The sequence below is a fragment of the Citrus sinensis genome, chromosome 4 (genome assembly GCF_022201045.2).
Source record: "Citrus sinensis cultivar Valencia sweet orange chromosome 4, DVS_A1.0, whole genome shotgun sequence".
NCBI lineage: Eukaryota > Viridiplantae > Streptophyta > Magnoliopsida > Sapindales > Rutaceae > Citrus > Citrus sinensis.
Genome location: NC_068559.1, coordinates 4,775,485 through 4,790,097, shown reverse-complemented (window position 1 = coordinate 4,790,097; position 14,613 = coordinate 4,775,485). Strand labels below are relative to the sequence as shown.

Here is a 14,613-nt window from a genome sequence, read left to right as displayed (position 1 = left end):
TAGACAAAGGTTGCCGAATGCACACGTATCTAAATGAATTAAAAAACGAAAATTATATATATTTTAAAAGAAATGAGAAGAAGATTATCATTGAGATTCAAAGAAAAGTCTCTGAGTACTAGTAATTATGTCTCAAAAACATCATTTAAGTTGTGAAAGTTCAACGTTTTTATCGGTAGCGGTGGGAAAACCCAACATTTTTTTTAAAAAAAAAAATTTGGCCTATTCTATTACTACCCCACTTTGAAATCCTTTAAAAATAATTTATATGTTGTCCAAAAAAAATTAAATATAAAAAGTATCTCTTATCAATTTTACAATGTTTAACTAATTTTGATTAGAAGTATAAAACTCTATTATTCAATGAAAAAAAAAAAGGTCCAACTGCTTCTAGGAGAAATCAATTATCATACATTCTTCTCTAAAGAAATCTCTACATATTGTGTTTTTTTTTTAAATTCACACACTATCAAAATTATCAACATTTTTTTTCACCAGAGTACTTTTTAAAAAAAATTACATAATACACTTCTATATCATTTTTTTTTTTCACGGAGTAATGATATATATTGGGCCATACTTGCTCCTATTTTTGTTACTCATAATTCGTGAATAAAAAAATTCAACAAATGGTGGCAGCAAAGATGCATGATAGCCAGCACGCTGCCGTTTCTATTGACCTCCTGCCTTTCTTAATTCTTATGGCATGATGTGATTTTTGTTTTTGTGATTGGTGAAAATTTTTAGTACCCAAAAATATATTTTAGTATCTTCATATTATTAAAATAGACATGAAAATAGTCTTTTCTTTATTCACTTTAAGTGAATAAAACGAAAGTAGAGAGAAGGATATTTTTTTTTTCCTGCTGCCTTGAAACAAGTTGGGATTTTACAATTCTAGTATTTCATGCTCTTATAAGCTAGAAATTAGCTTAAAAAATATTTTTGCTAGCAAAAATGGAAATGGGGTTAAAAAAAAAAAAAAGAGGACGCATGTGATAGGATCTAAAAAAAAAGAAAAATGTCAAACAGGGTTGACATGGGACTTCTGTGATGATGTGCACGTGTGGCATAGTTTTATCATCATAATCATCATCTCATGTGGTACAAAATTGACAAATAAAATAGCTATCTTTATATTTTGTGCGACTGTGATCATGAAAATCCCACTACGTTTTGACCCATCATCATGCCCAAAAACGAATCATGATCATGATCATCAATCATGATGGGGTCCATCCCCCAACTTCATGTTACTTATCCTACAAAATGATTCATACATGTACGTACCGTATTTGTTTATTAATTTAAGAATTCTTTTATCCTAGACAAATATAATTGAGAATCATACCCTCCAATAAAAGGATAACGCACTAAACAATTTTTTATTTTATTTTCATATTGCAAAAGGAAATAAAGATTAAAGGGAGTGTTTTTTAGGATGTAGAAGATTTGACAACCATCCACTAAAACTAAAAAAATGTCAATAGAATTATCCATTTAGTGAATGGGAAACAACTAACAAGTTTGTTGAGAAGTTTTTTAAATTGATTGACATCAAGAAGACAAGAACCACATGAGGTATGTAAAATAAAAAAAAAAAACATTATCTAATTTGAAAAAAAAAAAATTATATGAATCAAGAAGGTGTCACTCTCTAGGAATGCGTTGGACATACATGCTTGAAAACAGAGGAAGAGAGTAGCACCATGCATGGTAATAAAAGTGAAACACAAGGGCAAAAGGGGAAGAGAAAAGAAAGCAAAGAGACAAGAGGCAAAATAATTGATTGTGTGCATAAAGCAGTTAGCTTTCTGTATTTAACTAAAACGTGCTATTTTTACCTTACCTATTTTTATATCTCCTACTACTTCTCTCTCTCTAAAAAACTCAAACAACTTTGACCTTTGAGCTCAATTCTCTCTCTCTCTCTTCAATGGCGGCCTTGAATGCAAGCTTCAGCTCCACTACAACTCTTCTTCTATGGCGACCCAGTCACCTCCTTTGACATTTTAGCTTTTGCCCATCACCCATTTCTCTTAAAAAATTGCATTAAAAGCCTATAAGCCTATAACCCCCTGTCTCTCTCTTGGGTTTCGTGTTCCATTTCAACTTTTGCTAAAGACCCCATTACCAATACCATTACCATTACCTCTCTCTTATTCCAAGGGTCCATCTTGAGAAACCAAGCCAAAAACACAACAAAAATCAAATCTTGGGAGCTAAACCAGCTGCAAAATCAAAATTTTTGCTTCATTTTTTACTTGGGTTCTTGATTTCTGGTTCTGGGCTGTTGGTGTTTAGCTTTTGGACTGATAAAGGTTTAAGCTTTAGCTCATTTTGTTGGGGAAAAAAAATATGGGAAGCAAATGGAGAAAAGCAAAGCTGGCTTTGGGTTTGAATCTCTGTGTATTCGTACCAAGAACTTTAGAGGACTCGCCACCGCCGCCGTCTGCGGTTGATTCATCTGAGAGACTATCTGATGCTGCTTTGCTGCCTCCTGTTGATTGGGACACGTGCCATCGTCCCATGACACCAACTCCATCTTCTCATGGCTTGAGGTTGTCCAAAAGTGGCAGTAAATCCTCCAAGGTTTGCGTGCTTTCTCTCATTTCTTTTTTCATTCTGCTGCTTCTGACGTTTCTGAGAAATGATTTTGAGTTGGGGTCTGATTGGTTGCTGAAAAATGAGATTCAGGGTTTTTTTTTGTGGGGTTTTGTGTTGATTTGATTTCTTTGATTGCGTTTAAACTTATTAAGTTCTCTGTTTGGTTTCTGAAGAAATATCTGAAGTGAAACGAATTTAAAACTTTGGCTACCTAACTCAGCTCAACTAAGCTTGTTTGTTTAAGAAATTGAAATTTTGCATGTTCTATTTCTTTTAAAATTTTTTTCATTTCTATTTTGCAATTAAAGAATCATCTTTATTGCTCGATTAGTACTAATTACCTCGACAGTTAGCTGTTTGAAGATTTCCCTCTCTTGCTTTTATTTTATAATTTAACAAAAAAGAACTTATTTTCTTTTCACATAGCAACCAAACAGAAATGATTTCTGAAGTTATTATCTGTTTAATGATTTTGATATTTCTGTTGCAGACCAAGATGGGTGAGAGAGCCTTGAAATTTCTTAAATTTTGTTTTGTATAATATGAAATTGTCTTAATCTTTAATTAATACATTTATTGTTTGGTTTTGCTATATCCTAGATTGAGGAATATCGTAAATTATTGGAGCTATGTATTTGATGACATGTTGTTTTCTCCTCTTTGGGCTTGTGGGGTAATTGCTTAAGTCACTTTCAAGACCTTACTAGTAAAAGAAAACTAAAGGATTTACCTTTCCCTTTCCCGGTCTTAGAGAGAGAAAGCAACTTGTCCGGTGGCCTCATCTGTTGACTGTTAAATTACAATCTTTCTAGCTGTGACCTTCATCAAAGAAGTACAAGAAAAGATATATTAAAAAGAAACTTATGATTTCCCTTTCTTTGATTGATGTGTTTTGCATATTTCTTGCAAGTTGTCTTGAAAGGTCTAGTTTACCCCGTATCATTGTAGTTGTGTGATAACCATACACTATATTTGTTGGATGCCTAACATTGACTTGTTGAGAAGAGTAAAAATATAAGAATATGGAAGCATTTTGAAACATAATTAGCTGTTCATGTACTACCTTAGTTGGCTCGAATTTATGGGTTCCTTGCTTTTAGCCCTATGGGAATGTCCTGTATTCTAACTGAGCTCTAGTTGTTAGTAAGTCGTTTGCCTTTGACAATTTATTTTGTTCAACATTTTTTATCTATAAATTCTTCCTTTTGTCAATTATGGATAAAATATTTCTATAACATTATGTTTCCATTTTATACATAATGAAGGAAAAGAATGAGTCAGAAGGAAAAAAAAAAATTGTAGGCTATGCAGAAATATACAATCATTATATAAGGATTAATAATTCATACCAGCAAAATGAAGCATAGGATCCAATTTGTTATGATATATATGTGTGGATGTGTGTTTGTTTCCTGAAGTTATTTTTTTGAATTATTATTATTATTATTATTTTTAAATGCCAATAGAGGTTTTCATAAGCTAGCCCATCATTGGAACTACTTTTTCTTCATTACTTAAGTTTTTGGAACCTCATTTTCCATTAATTCACTCAAATTCTTTGGACAGATAATGCGGATTACACTTTCTATTGACTCCGAATTAAACATTGTTTCTTTGACATATTAGCAAAAGTTATTCATGCCTAGAGTGCTTATTGTGTCCTTTACTGATTTTGGATGGCCTTGTGATATTGCATTTATTTATGTAAATATCACTCTCTACACTGTTGTTGAGGTCTAGTACTCATGTTACATGGGATAAGTATACAAATTTTAATTTCGCTATTGATGACAACAGTTCATGACAAATTTTAAGTGTGATCTCAGATATTTACTTTGCCTGCTTTATATTTTCAGCAGACCTGCTCCATATGTTTGACAAAGATGAAACAAGGAGACGGCCAGGCTATTTTCACTGCAGAGTGCTCCCATTCCTTCCATTTCCACTGCATTGCTTCAAATGTAAAACATGGCAACCAAGTTTGTCCAGTTTGTAGGGCTAAATGGAAAGAGATCCCCATGCAGGGACCTAGCCTTGATCTTCCCCCTGGGAGGGCACCGATAAATCCAATCGGTTGGCCTCAAAGTGATGCTTTGATGACTGTGGTCCGCCGGTTACCTCCTCATCGTGATTTGAGTCGACGTCACGTTGTTCCCCTATTTCAGGCTCCTGAGCCTGTGATATTTGACGATGATGAATGTCTAGATCACCAACCTGTGTATGCTGACAGAAGCTCTGGCAGTAACAATGTTGCAGATAACAATTCTAGTAGAACAATAGCCATCAAAACATGCCCAGAAGTTTCAGTTGCACCACGGTTGAAATCTTATGATAATTTCACAGTTTTGATCCATCTCAAAGCTGCAGCTACTATTGCAAGACAGAATCCCGGTGGAAATCAGGCTACTTTGCCCCAGCTTTCTCTAACTCCTCGAGTTCCAGTTGATTTAGTCACGGTACTTGACATCAGCGGAAGCATGGCTGGTACCAAGCTTGCATTACTTAAACGAGCAATGGGATTTGTAATACAAAACCTTGGCTCTAATGATAGGCTCTCAGTTATTGCCTTCTCTTCCACAGCCCGCCGCCTCTTTCCCCTGCATCGGATGACTGACACAGGACGGCTGCAGGCTCTTCAAGCTGTTAATTCTTTAGTTGCAAATGGTGGGACCAATATTGCTGAAGGCCTGAGAAAAGGTGCCAAAGTAATGGAAGAGCGTAGGGAAAAGAATCCTGTGGCCAGCATTATACTATTGTCTGATGGGCAGGATACTTATACTGTCAATGGTTCTGGTGGTAATCAGCCTCAAGGTCCTCAACCCAATTATCAGTCTCTCCTTCCTTCATCAATTAACAGCAGTGACAATAATGGTTTCCAGATTCCGGTTCATGCTTTTGGATTTGGTGCCGATCATGATGCTTCATCAATGCATTCAATTTCTGAAAACTCTGGAGGCACATTTTCTTTCATTGAGACTGAAGCTGTGCTCCAGGATGCATTTGCACAATGCATTGGAGGGCTTTTGAGTGTTGTGGTACAGGAACTGCAAGTGGGAGTTGAGTGTGTGCACCCAAGTCTCCGTCTGGGCTCGTTTAAAGCAGGAAGTTACCCAACCCGTGTGATGGTTGATGGACGTAGGGGGTTTATTGATGTTGGGGATTTATATGCTGATGAAGAGAGGGATTTCCTGGTATCAGTTAATGTTCCAGCAGAGTCATGCGGAAATGAGACGTCATTGCTAAAGGTGAAATGTAGTTATAAGGATCCCTTAACTAAAGAAATGGTAACACTGGAGAGTGATGAAGTTAGGATTGCAAGGCCTGAAATAGCTGGACAAGAAGTCACGTCGATTGAAGTGGACAGGCAACGCAACCGGCTCCAAGCAGCAGAGGCAATGGCACTGGCGAGAACTACAGCTGAGCAGGGAGATCTGGCTGGTGCTGTATCTATCCTCGAGAACTGTCGACGGATGCTGTCAGAGACAGTCTCAGCTAAAGCTCATGATCGTCTCTGTCTGGCATTGGATGCTGAGCTCAAGGAAATGCAAGAGAGGATGGCGAGTAGGCATGTTTACGAAGCATCCGGTCGAGCATATATTCTGTCAGGGCTGAGTTCACACTCATGGCAAAGAGCAACGGCAAGAGGGGACTCAACCGATGGGTCAAGTCTAGTACAATCTTATCAAACACCTACAATGGCTGAGATGCTTACTCGGTCCCAGGCTATGTTACTGGCTAGTCCATCAGCTCAAAGACTTGTTCACCCTTTTTGGTCATTGGGATCGCAACCAAAACCAAGGTAATACTGAAGTTTTCCAGCACCTTTATTTTTGCACATTCTTGTTTGGAGGGGGTAAATTGGAGGGTATAGGAAGGTTTTTTTGTTAAGGCTGTGGTTTTACTTGCCTTTGTACGTGTACATGAATAATAACCACTGGGAGAAGGGCAAAAGGAGTATTTTTGCCTTTCGGGAGGAGAAAAGAGGAAAAACGTTAGGTAGATTTTACAGCATTTTTGGTTCTATGTTTGTTTGTGTTGTTGGGGGTGTGTACATAAAGATAAATGGTTTCTTGGGAAAGATCTGGGCACAAGTTTGAAATTGTGGAAAATGGTTTTGGATGAACTCTTCACCTAATATATATATAAACCGCTCTCAATTCTTTTTACTGAACTTTGGTTGCTTTCTCTTCCAGCCTCCCCAAACAAAGCCAACCGCCACAACCACAAGTGTAAATACTATTTCACTAAACAAGCAACATCACAAGACAAATTAAAGTAACATTTCGTAATACAAATTAGGTGTGGGCACTGTTTGGTTTGGATTAAAATTAAGTAGAACCGATTTAAATCGGTTATTTTATAAAAAGAATCAAATAAGAACCGAACTCAAACGGATCTTTTCGGATCGGTTTGGTTCGGTGTTTTTGGTTCTAGGCCTATTGAGCCTATTTTAAATTTTTAAATTTTTAGTCCAGCCACATGAATGTAATAATTTTTTTAACAATTAGTTCATCCTAATTTCATTACAAATATTAACAATAAATACAAAGTTTTTAAAACATATTTTATCACTAATATCTTATTAACTACTAATAAGGTACTCACAAAATATGAAATATTAAAATTTTAAAATACATAATCAAATTTCAATACTCCATCTACATAAACATAATTATAATGTTGTAAAGACAAATAAAAATAACAACAATTACAACTTACAACACAAAATATAAAGAAAATTTAAAAACAAACGCCAACAACATTCTTCCATTTTCACCCAAAAAAAAAAAAATTACAAATAAACGCCAACAACATTCTCCTATCTTCATTAATATCAACATCAACTTTAGGCATTTTCCAACTCAATATTTGGATTTATAAAAAAAAAATTTAACACATGTCGATTTGAATAAAATCTATAATTAATTCGATTTTTCGGTTCAGCTGAGTGAACTGAATACCGAACCGACATTTCGGTTTTTTTATAAATGATATATTTCAATTTTTTTTTAAAAATAAAAATCGATCCGAATTAGAAAAAACCGTCGGCTCGGTTCGGTGATTTTAAGACCACGGTTTTTTTGCCCACAAATTCATCCAATACTAAATTCTAAGAGACCAATAACTCGAAAATTTGTATCAGTAAAATGTCTTGACCCTATAACCATAGTTAATCTACAAATAAGGTTTTTGATTTTTTATTAAAAATAATAACTTCACATAAAGAAAGAAATTAGGAAGGATTTGAACACAAACGCACGGTATCATTTATCACAAGTCATAAAAATAAATAAATCTCAAATTCAATATGTTAATTTTTTATAATTATAATTTTATTTAAAAATTATCAAGTTAGTTTTTGTAATTATAATTTCATTTATTTATATAGAGAATTTTCCTAATATTAATTATATGGAAGTTTACAATAATTATAGGAAGTTTTTCTCTTCATCTTACTTTTTATAAACTTCTCTATACTTAATTTAATTACAAAAATTAAATGAAATTATAATTATAAGATGTTAATTTTTTATAATGATAATTTTATTTAAAAATTATCATATTAGATTTTGAGATTTATTTGTTTTATTTGAATTTAGGGTATCTTTGTAGTCATATTTTTTTATTTTTTTAAATTTTGTAAAATAAAATGATCTTTTAAGTCATTTATGGGTAAAATGATTAATTTTAGTGTCAAAGTGGTTGATTAATATAAGTTTAAAAATAAAGGTGGTGTAAAGAAAATGCTAAAATTTTAAGGTGGTTAGATGTATATACGACATAATAAAGATGGTGTACAGTTAATTTCCCAAAAAGTAAAGAAGATACATAATAAAAGATAAAATAATTCAATTTATTTACATTTGAGTTTCCTCATAGATAATGAATAAAGTGTGGATAAAAAAATATCTATGTGATTTTCATTTATATTAAAAGTTCAACTCATTATTGCTTATGTGATATAGAGTAAATGAATCTTGCAACAAACAGGTAGCTTCAATGAGAATATCAAGTTGTCTCTTATTGATTGCAATTGGTTGATTATAGGTTAAATTGAAAATAGAAAAAAGCAAGAAAAATGTAGAGGTGAAGAGTTGAAGAAGGAAGAAAAATAATTATTTTAATAAACTATAAATACAGTAGTGTGCAAAGGAGAAGTTAAAAAAGACAAAGAGGGTACGGTGCGCTCATTGCACCATAGCTGGATCCATATAAGAGTTACGTTAGATTTATTACTATACAAAATATCTTAAATCTACAAAAAAATTAAACATTGATTTTTTAATTATTAATTATAAGAATATATATTAGATTCTTTCTAATTTTTTATGTTACAAGTTTAAACAAAAAAATCTTGACATTAAAAAAAAAAAAATTTCAACTAGAGATATCTATCTAATCCCAAACATAACAACTATGGAACTCTAAGAAAATTGTACCTAATAACTTGAGCACGGTAAGATGATCACATTTTATGAAATTTTGTTGACTTTTTTTTATCAATGTTTAAGTTGAAACAACTTGACCCTATAGACGTATATAGGAAATTATAAACTGCGCAAATAAAAGAACTAGAAATACTGAGATCTTGGACAATATTTAAGGAGTTTAACACAATTACCTTGCAACAAATTCTAGTTCTTTGCTTTATCTGCTCCATTGGATCGACATTTCTAGATTCAATCTTATTTACAGATGCACCTGGTACAAACAAAAATTTTACACTTTTCCAAATTCAAAATCAAGACTACAACATTGAAAATAACTGAAGTTCTTTGCTCTTTGAAAAACTTACCAGTAGCTGGGTTGAACCCTAAGTTAGGGTCGTCCTGTTCCAGTAGCTTTTCAACAACGACAGATCCATCAAATCCAGCAACAGAAGCAATGGTGTAAACAGGCATCTGCAGATGCTCATATTATTACTAAGAAATTGGGAAGGGGGAAAAAAAATCAAAAGGGGGGAAAAAAATAAAACCACCAATCTTAAGGGCATTTTGTATAAGATGCACACCAATCTTCTGATTGGGGTTTTCAGTTTCTAATCTGTTCAACTCCTTCGAGGCATGTAATAGTGCGACCCTGATTAGTGTTAAAAATGATTTAATTATCAAGCGGTAATAATGTTATTTTGTGCTTATGTTATAATTTATATTTGTGTTTATGCAATATATTAGGAATTATTAATTATGTATTAAATATATCTAATTTTGTGTATTTTTGTGTGTTTATTATGTAAAATATTAATTTCACGCAATTCGAGGCTCCAAACAGATGAACAGAGGTCAAATTTGGATTCCGAAGGTCCAAAAACCTTACGATCAATCAAGATCAGCTTAAAATTGGGTTTGTGTAAAAAGAGTTGACTTTCTTCTTAATCGAGCACTGATTGAATAATGAAATGAGCTTATAATAGCTTTGAGTGCACGGGATAACTGTCAATTTTGACTAAATCTCAACTGTTCATGATTCAATGGCCATGATTATGCCACGTGGCAATGATTGGTGAAGCAAGTTGTAGGATCTGAATCTTTGTATTTGGGTCGACCCAATCCACTCATTAATCCCCTAAATCTCAACCGTTCTTTGGCCAAATCGGACGAGTCAAACGATGCCACGTGTGATGTTGGCTTTTGAAGTTTGACTAGCCGTTGGATCTTGATCTAATGGTTGTGAGGAGTGCATGCATGAAACTTATGATGGACTGCAAAACACTGGATTATGAATTTATTTTTCTATAAATAGAGCCTCATTTTTATGATTTTAATAATCTCTCTACATCTCTCTTCTTCTCAAATTCTCTTCATCTCCATATAATCTTGATTTTCTGGTGTGTTTTTAATATTTTGTATAATTATTTTTATAAATAAATTTATTTTTATTTTCAATTTTAGTTGTTTTTATTACTTTTAATTATAATTAATTTAATTTTAATAACTCTTTTTATTTCAATTATGCTTAACTAAATAATATTAGTTAGGGTAAGATGAAACTCTTAGGAAATAAATATGATTTAATCAAATTCTATTTTTAATTTTATAAATTAAATTATTTTCTATTTAATTTTATACATATTTTATATTTTGAAATTTTGATTTATTATATACAAACAAGGGAGTTTGGCACAATAAATTCTTAATATTTTAATATAAGGTGTGGTAAAATGGTATTTTGACTTATTGTAAACAAATTAAATTTTTGCACAATAAATACTTAATCCATCATAAAATTAAAGGGAAAATAATAATAATTTATATAATTAATCTTTTGGGTAATAAATCTAAAAAAAATGACAAAAGGAATTTATTAAGTTTTATATACTATTAAGAGTAGATCCACAACCCTAAATAATTCAATTTCATAGTTTTATTTAAATTAAGTTATTTATATTTAAGTTTTATTTTAAATTTTTAGATAAAAAAATAAACAAATTAAATCTTTTCTCTGTGGATCAACCCCGGACTTGCTGATCTATATTGCAACAATATACTCTTATAATTAGGAGTTAAAAGTTACTTTTAAGTTGATCAGCAAGTTTTATTTTGCTTTATTTTTCCGCTTTTGATTTTTCTCTGTGTAAAGTTTCCTTTATACCCCCTTTCCTTTTTCAAATTATCTTTTGACTCCAACATCTTTCAGAAGTTTCACATTCATCCCACATGGCTCAATTCTATACTTCTAAAAATTACGGTGTGGCCATCAAATTATAAATAATTTGTAATAAGATCCCTAGACGAAATTTCACACAATAATCAGAATTGGACTTACATCTTAGACTTATTTGGACTCAATTTGGACCAAGCAAACTAACTACTAACTCTTAACTTTCTAACTACTAACTCTTAATTTTTATTTTTTTTATTTCATTTATTTAATTTTCATTATTTATTTTATTTCGCATTTATTTATTTATTTTTTGCTTTATTTTATTTTGATGGGTTCAACCACCAAAATTTTTATTTAATTTTCAGTTTTTTAGTAGTTAGTTTTTTATTTCATTTATTTAATTTTCAGTATTTATTTTATTTCGCATTTATTTATTTATTTTTTGCTTTATTTTATTTTGATGGGTTCAACCACCAAATTTTTTTTTAATTTTTAGTTTTTTAGTAGTTAGTTTGTTAAGAGTTAGTAGTTAGAAAGTTAAGAGTTAATAGTTAGTTTGCTTGGTCCAAATTAAGTCTAAATTGAGTCTAAATAAATTCAAGATGTAAGTCCAATTTTGATTATTGTGAGAAATTTCGTTTAGGTATCTAATTGAAAATGATTTATAATTTTATGGCCACACCGCAATTTTTAGAAGTATAGAATTGAGTCACGTGGGATGAAAGTGAAACTTCTGAAAGACTTTAGAGTCAAAATAGAATTTGAGAAAAGGAAAAGGGGTATAAAAGAAACTTTACACAAAGATCAAAAACAAAAAAATAAAGCAAAATAAAAACTTTTTCCCGACAATGACACCAAAAACTCGACACAATTTAAAAGTAAATTTTATCTCCCAAGTATAAGAGTATCTTGTTATATTATAGTCCAGTGAGTCCGAGGTCGATCAACAGAGAAAAGATTTAATTTGTTTATTTTATTTTATCTAAAAATTTAAAATAAAACTTAAATATAAACAACTTAATTTAAATAAAACTATGAAATTGAACTAGTTAGGGTTGTGGATCCACTCTTAATAGTAAATAAAACTTAATAAATTCTTTTGTCATTTTTTTAAATTTATTACCTAAAAGATTAATTATATAAATTATTATTATTTTCTCTTTATTTTTATGATGGATTAAGTATTTATTTTGCCAAAATATAATTTGTCTACAATAAGTCAAAATACCATTTTACCAGACCTTATATTAAGATATTAAGAATTTATTGTGTCAAAATCCCTTGTTTGTCTACAATAAATCAAAATTTCAAAATATAAAATATGTATAAAATTAAATAGAAAATAATTTAATTTATAAAATTAAAAATGGAATTTGATTAAATGATATTTATTTCCTAAGAGTTTCACCTTACCCTAACTAATATTATTTAGTTAAGTATAATTGAGATAAAAAGAGTTATTAAAATTAAATTACTTATAATTAAAAGTAATAAAAACAACTAAAATTGAAAATAAAAATAAATTTATTTATAAAAATAATTATACAAAATATTAAAAACACACTCGAAAATCAAGATTACAGGGAGATGAAGAGAATTTGAGAAGAAGAGAGATGTAGAGAGATGATTAAAGACATAAAAATGAGGCTCTATTTATAGAAAAATAAATTCATAATCCAGTGTTTTGCGGTCCATCATAAGCTTCATGCATGCACTCCTCACAACCATTAGATCAAGATCCAACGGCTGCTCAAACTTCAAAAGCCAACATCACACGTGGCATCGTTTGACTCGTCCAATTTGGCCAAAGAACGGTTGAGATTTGGCAAATTAATGAGTGGATCGGGTCGACCCGAATACAAAGATTCGAATCCTACAACTTGCGTCACCAACCATTGCCACGTGGAACAATCATGACCATTGAATCATGAACGGTTGAGATTTAGTCAAAATTGCCGGCTATCCCATGCACTCCAATCTATTATAAGCTCATTTCATTATCCAATCAGTGCTAGGTCAACAGGAAAAGTCAACTCTTTTTACACAAACCCAAATTTAAGCTGATCTTGACTGATCTTAAGATTTATGAACCTTTGAAATCCAAATTTGACCTCCGTTCATCTGTTTAGAGTCTCAAATTGCGTGAAATTAATATTTTAGATAATAAATACACAAAAATAGATTATTTAATACATAATTAATAATTCCTAATATATTGCATAAACATAAATATAAATTATAACATAAGCACAAAATAACATTATTACCGCTTGATAATTAAATAGTTTTTAATACTAATCACACCCTCAACTAGCTTATTACTAGCCCCTAGCAATTAAAGCGTTATATTAAATTAAGATTTACAAAATTCACATGCAAGTTAATAGTTTTTCATCTATCCTCTAAACTACCAAATAAATAAATTTTCCCAAATTTCTTTACCTCTTTGATGTTCACTCATTATCCAGAATATCATCAAATCTTCTTTTGTACTCAAGTAATTAACACAATGCTTATGAGACTTTATTAAAAAAAAAACAACATTTTTGTTCCAAAATTCATTAGAAATTCTATCTTTAAGTAGTAGATTATTCACACATATTTTAAAATATTACATTTTTAACTCATGTAGCGAGCTTTAGGTGAGTGACTCCCAGACCAGCTGGCCTTAGGGCATTAGGTGTTGAAATACCCTTACGAACTTAATTACTCGGGTTTCTAATAAATAAGCAAACAATATATATCTATAAATCAAAAAAACTAGGTGTTGAAAATTTTGTTCCCAGACCAGTTGACCTTAGGGTATTAGGTGTTGTAACACTCATGCAGACTTAATTACTCGGGTTCTAGATATAGCAAACTTAAACACATTAGTTTTTTTCTTTTTTTTTGGTTTTTGTTTTTTTTACAATATACACTTTCTACTACCTTAGATATTATCCACAATAAATCAAAAAAACTAAATGCTGCAAAAATTTTAACTTACAACCCACTAGTATGTGCATAGTGTGTGTGTGAGGAATGATTCAATAATACATATTAAATGAGTAAACAATTAAGTGACTTAGTAACCAAGTGGAGAGTTCACAAATTTGAGTAATTCAAAGAAAATGGAACAAAAACAATTTACTATTAATTTTAAAATCAAAATATAATACAACAAGACTATTAGGATGCGTCTCAAAAGTCTTGACTCTTTACACAACCATCTTAAAAAAAACAAAAATATTTTTTTGGGTTTTTTTTTAAAAAGAGAAAAATAAACACACATATTTAAAAACATATGTCAATTATCCATACCCCAACCTAATTTAAATATTATCTTAACATTTTATAATTTTACAGATATGCATAAAAAAATAATAATAAAAGAAGAAAATGAAGAGATCTCACCTGAACTTG

General features: G+C 31.0%; 1 protein-coding gene and 1 long non-coding RNA gene across 3 annotated transcripts; one reads left to right on the top strand and one right to left on the bottom strand.

Annotated features, from left to right (window-relative positions):
* Positions 1-1,829: 1,829 nt before the first annotated feature.
* On the top strand, positions 1,830-6,773 carry LOC102608444 (E3 ubiquitin-protein ligase WAV3). Of its 2 annotated transcripts, none has more exons than XM_006485588.4 (2): positions 1,830-2,592; positions 4,467-6,773. In XM_006485588.4, the coding sequence occupies exons 1-2, from the start codon at positions 2,359-2,361 to the stop codon at positions 6,408-6,410; spliced, it is 2,178 nt and encodes a 725-aa protein (XP_006485651.1). In that variant the 5' UTR covers positions 1,830-2,358; the 3' UTR covers positions 6,411-6,773. The 2 variants fall into 2 exon arrangements, with proteins under 2 accessions (XP_006485651.1, XP_006485650.1); XM_006485587.4 differs by having other exon boundaries at positions 1,832-2,592; positions 4,464-6,773.
* On the bottom strand, positions 6,726-9,630 carry LOC127901807 (uncharacterized). Its single transcript, XR_008054145.1, has 3 exons — positions 9,404-9,630; positions 9,230-9,309; positions 6,726-6,851 (listed from the first exon to the last, which is right to left on the bottom strand). It is a non-coding gene; the product is annotated as an uncharacterized LOC127901807 (long non-coding RNA).
* Between the last annotated feature and the right edge of the window lie 4,983 nt (positions 9,631-14,613).